The 4582-nt window shown below is 35.2% G+C and overlaps 2 protein-coding genes across 2 annotated transcripts in view; one reads left to right on the plus strand and one right to left on the minus strand.

Moving 5' to 3' along the window:
• Positions 1-1767, plus strand: part of LOC113203707 (ets DNA-binding protein pokkuri) — a gene marked incomplete in the record, with an annotated part of 24023 nt that extends 22256 nt beyond the window's left edge. The window contains 1 exon segment of the mRNA XM_026418512.2: positions 1-1767.
• A 349-nt stretch (positions 1768-2116) lies between these two features.
• Positions 2117-4582, minus strand: LOC113203708 (arginine--tRNA ligase, cytoplasmic; the record flags this gene model as incomplete). Its single annotated transcript, XM_026418520.2, has 10 exons — positions 2117-2276; positions 2353-2494; positions 2594-2755; positions 2838-2998; positions 3141-3309; positions 3413-3591; positions 3662-3766; positions 3844-3974; positions 4072-4254; positions 4338-4582. Coding segments are annotated over 10 exons (1587 nt in total), but the record flags the coding sequence as incomplete, so codon positions are not given.

A 4582-nucleotide genomic window follows, 5' to 3' on the forward strand; every position in this document is an offset into this window, starting at 1 on the left:
AGAAATCTTCAGAGAGGAAAACAGGTATATATTTTTCTTTTTAGTGATTTAATATTTTGAGGGAACTTACTGTCCAAATATGTGATCATTAATACTGTATGTGTTCTTAAGCTGTGGGAGAACTTTTGTGCCAATTAGTAATTTTAAGGGAATGCAGTGGAAGGAGTTATAGTACAATAATCCTTGTGGTAGGATATTCTGGATCAAAATTGTCTACTGAGATATAGTAATAAACCCTCACCACCAGAACAATTATCTGTGATAATGCTCCTATGGTGTGTTAATACTTTTTGGACTGGTGTTAAAGTTGCTTGCTCTTAGCTTAGCATTTAGTATTTTATTATTTTCTGCCTTCAATAACCACATTCAATTTCAATCTTAATCAAGTTGTAATACATTTTCACAGCACTAGCTGGCCATAAACTAGTGCAGGCTAAGCAAGAAAGCTATTAAACAACACTTTCAGAGAGCGCTTTCTAGTATATACCTGCTGAACTCAGTAAAGGAAACACAGTTGGGGGAACCTCAAAGACTCAATCAAGTTTTTGATAACCAGGCGAGAAAAGTGGAGGGATTTGGATTGTCTTTATAATTTCTTCCATATTTTGTGTGACAAAATCGAAATTCTTTTTGCTTCTTATGAATACCTTGTCAGAATGGGACAGTCATTTTGATATCAGAATGATATTGGTGTCCAAGAGTAATCTTGTTACTGTCATTGCTTTCTTGCTGATTCCGTGACAAAATTATTGTTAATAACATGACTCATCAATCAGTTCTGTTTCTGACTAGGTTTGCTTGTAGTTTGTAATTTCAAGTGCCTTTAAATGTGATAAGTCCATAGAATTTATAGATTTGTATTTGGATCAAAGATGCCATGGTGAACTATGCCTCTCAATATTTTAATTCTTTTTATACCGATGAAGGTTGATTTGAATTATGCAAATACAATGAATGGCACAGGCACTATCTCAAGGCATCTTTGTGCCCTGTCTGGACTGAAAATGCTCGTGGATTTTTACAATTTGTTTTCCCTGTTACTATTTTAATTTTGCATACTTCCAATCTTTCTCTCTTCATTTTTCTACCATAATAGCAAATGGTTGTGTGGTTAAACACTTTGTAGGAGTAAAATTCCTGTATCTCTGTGAATGTAAATACAAGTTCTGTAAACTTTTTTGTAACAGACTTTCTTTCATACAAACCGAGTAAAGTAAATGTGTAAATAACTTAATTTTTAGATACATATTTGGTTTACATCTCTACGGACTTAGATATGGCATCAAGGATCCAACTTTTGTTCAGTTACTTGAGTAATAGAGCAATATTTTCCCTTTATCATGGTTGGTGTAAGGAAAAGTTTATGTATTATTATGTATATATTCATTGCGTAAATTTTATCTGTTTTCATCCAATACTTTGTTTTGCCATATTGACGACATGACAGCGATGTCTGTGTGTTGCAAAAATGTTCTATATTAAGTGATGGCAGCCCTGCGCTTTGTGTGAAGGAGCAATTCTCTTGAAAATTGTCTATATTGTATTTTGGTATTGTTCATATGGAACAAAAGATTATTTTGATTATAACGATCTCACTTGCTGCTGTACAATCAAGTTGATTATAAAGTGTTTTTTGTTGTCTTGTACAAACCAGATTTAAATTTTATATTAATAATGCCACTGTACAGTGAAAAAAATATTTGTATTTTGTACATAAAATATTACTTAGATACAGCAGCTTGGTCAAATAAATTACTTTTAAGCGGTGCAGATTGTTGTCAATGCTCCCAAAACTAAGTTAAATTCACAGCTGAGCTAGGCCATTTTTCTCCTCAATCGGTTTGTCTGAATGAGCAGAATTGCTGCCCACCCATCAGATTCCAGAGAGCTCAGAATTTTTACTCTTGATTACTCTGTACCTTTAGGATGATCCCAATGTGAACTTCCCCACAAGTTTTAGAACAATGAAGGTAAAATTAAATTCGTAAAAATGTTAAATTAAGAAAAACAACACATTGGAAATCTTCCGCACTGACCCCTAATTAATGCTATGAGTATACCCAAGGAGTAGTAAGACGTCTTGGGGACATGGATTGGCCGAAATAACACAGAATAATCAGGATCAGAGGTAAATTTAAATGTTACTATTAAAAATCACAATCACTTTTACATTTTACTAACAGTTCTTATACCAAGAATATTGAAGCACTTTTCCATGACAGTTGCTGTAGCCTCACAAAGAAGAAGTCGGCCAATATGAATAACCTTGATTTCACCTGTAGATAAACCAAGATACAGTTTAGAGGACATAATTCCAGAGACAAAACAAACTACAAGTTTGAGATTACATACCCGTGGAATCTTTTTCAACACAGTAGCAGCTGTCATAAAACTCAGAAAATGCAGTGGATAGGTCATAAAGATATTCGCACAAATGATGAAGACATAAATCTCGGGTAATCTTCTCAATGGTCTCATTGAACCGCAGGATGACCTGATTTTAAAAAATAAATAAAAGTAAACATCATGATTATGAACATCTCTCTGTTAATCTTTGAGAACTTAGAGCTCTATACACTTGTAAAGTTCTAACCTTTGCTAAATTCCATTCTTTCTCATGGTCAAGAGAAACAGGGGTGGACTTAGCGGCTTCTTTCATACTTTCAGGGGTGTGACCAGCCAAGCGGGCAATCGATCGTATCCTGGTAAGCATGTATAGGAGGTATACTGCTGTGTTCCCCTTGTCCTCTAGCATCTGTATAAAAAAATTGGAAACGGGTAAAGATAACATACATAAATAAAACATTTCTACTTACTTGAAGGCTCCATAACAGTACCTTATCAAATGAGAATACGTATTCATGAATACGGTTGTGAGAGAGGTCAGCATACTTAATACAGCCATAGGCTAAAGCTTCTTGAGCTGTTTTTAACTCTTCTGGAGTAAGGACTTGATCTCGGCCTTTCTCTTTCAGCTTCTCACCAACACGTTTCAGACCTAGTCAGGCATTAGGTATGAGAAATTAAGGACATATTCTGACTAGCTAAGTAATGAACGGCAATGAATGAATCATGAATGCCTCTCTGTTGTAACAAGTGTTGCATTTAAAAGAAAAAAGGAAAACTGGAATTCAACATACCTTCATCTAGCAAGGCTGCAAGTTTGACTGTTTCACCAGATCGTGTTTTGAACTTCTTTTTATCCTCACCAAGAACTACACCAAAAGATACATGATCCATTCGAACCTTTTTAGGATCCATTATACCTGCTTTGATAGCACATGCTTCCAAAACTTCAAAATGAGTTGCCTAGGGGGTATAAAAAGAAAATGAATTGCTATCACGATTCCATAATTACATATCAGCCTCCCTCAACGTCAATTGCACCTGAACTTCTTTTATTCAAACTTACTTGGCCTGCATCCACAACATAAATGATCCAATCAGCCTTTTGTTCATGAATTCGATAGTTAATAGTGGCCATGTCAGAAGTGTCATAAGTGAATCCACCATCTGATTTTACAATTGTAAAAGGGATTCGATCGGTTCGACCCCACATAACCTTACGCCCTTCATCTTCCTCAAGCAGCCCTAAAAGATAAGATATGAAATGTTCAACTATTTCCATTAATTTTACAACAACTAGGGTATATATACTAACCTTTCTGTTCCAGCTCCTTCACCAATTTCTCCATCCGAGTTTGATAAAAGGATTCTCCAATCTCTTTGGAAGTAATGTCAAGTCTGGTGTATATTTTCTGAAATTCTAAAAGACACCAATAAAATATTAACAATATTGAGAGTGGCCATCTAAAGTGTATGAAAATTGTAAAAATTATATACCTTTGCGTGACACATCACAGATAAGCTGCCAGGCTTTTGTATAAACAGGATCAAAACTTTGAAGTTTAACAACACATTCATAAGCTCTTTTCTTAAACTCTGGATCTTCATCAAAACGCTTTTTTGACTCTCTAGGAAAATAATGGAAAAATCAAAGTTAAATTCAAAATCGGTGATAAAGGATTTTAAGTAATGACAATAGGTGTAGTTCCCAAAATTAAATCTTACTTGTAAAACTTCTGTAAGTCACTGATAGGTGGGGATTTAGTTTGGTAGTCAGGGAATATATCTTGGAGATGAGCAATCAGCATTCCAAATTGTGTACCCCAGTCACCAAGATGGTCAACTCTGATGACATTATGTCCAATAAATTCCAAGAGTCTGCTGGTGCTCTCACCAATAATGCCAGCTCTGCAATGAAAAACAATTTACGATAGATTTAATCAAATTTCTAGGGAATTTTAGAACAAGAGAAAATTACTAGTTCAACAAACCTAAGATGTCCTACATGCATGTCTTTGGCAATATTTGCTGAAGGGAAGTCAACGACAATTGTGAGTTTGCGCTCAACAGGAGGAAGGTGCACCCCTTTTAAGAGCAGATCACTTAGAGTACGATGACCAATAGAACGATCTAGAGTGATATTAATAAAACCTGGACCAGCTATTTCTAGCTTTTTAACCCAAGAAAACTCTGGCACTTCACTCACTAGTTTTTGAGCAACCTCACGGGGATTTGA

The sequence above is a fragment of the Frankliniella occidentalis genome, unplaced genomic scaffold, assembly GCF_000697945.3.
Source record: "Frankliniella occidentalis isolate FOCC.00 unplaced genomic scaffold, Focc_3.1 Scaffold212, whole genome shotgun sequence".
Taxonomy (NCBI): Eukaryota; Metazoa; Arthropoda; class Insecta; order Thysanoptera; family Thripidae; genus Frankliniella; species Frankliniella occidentalis.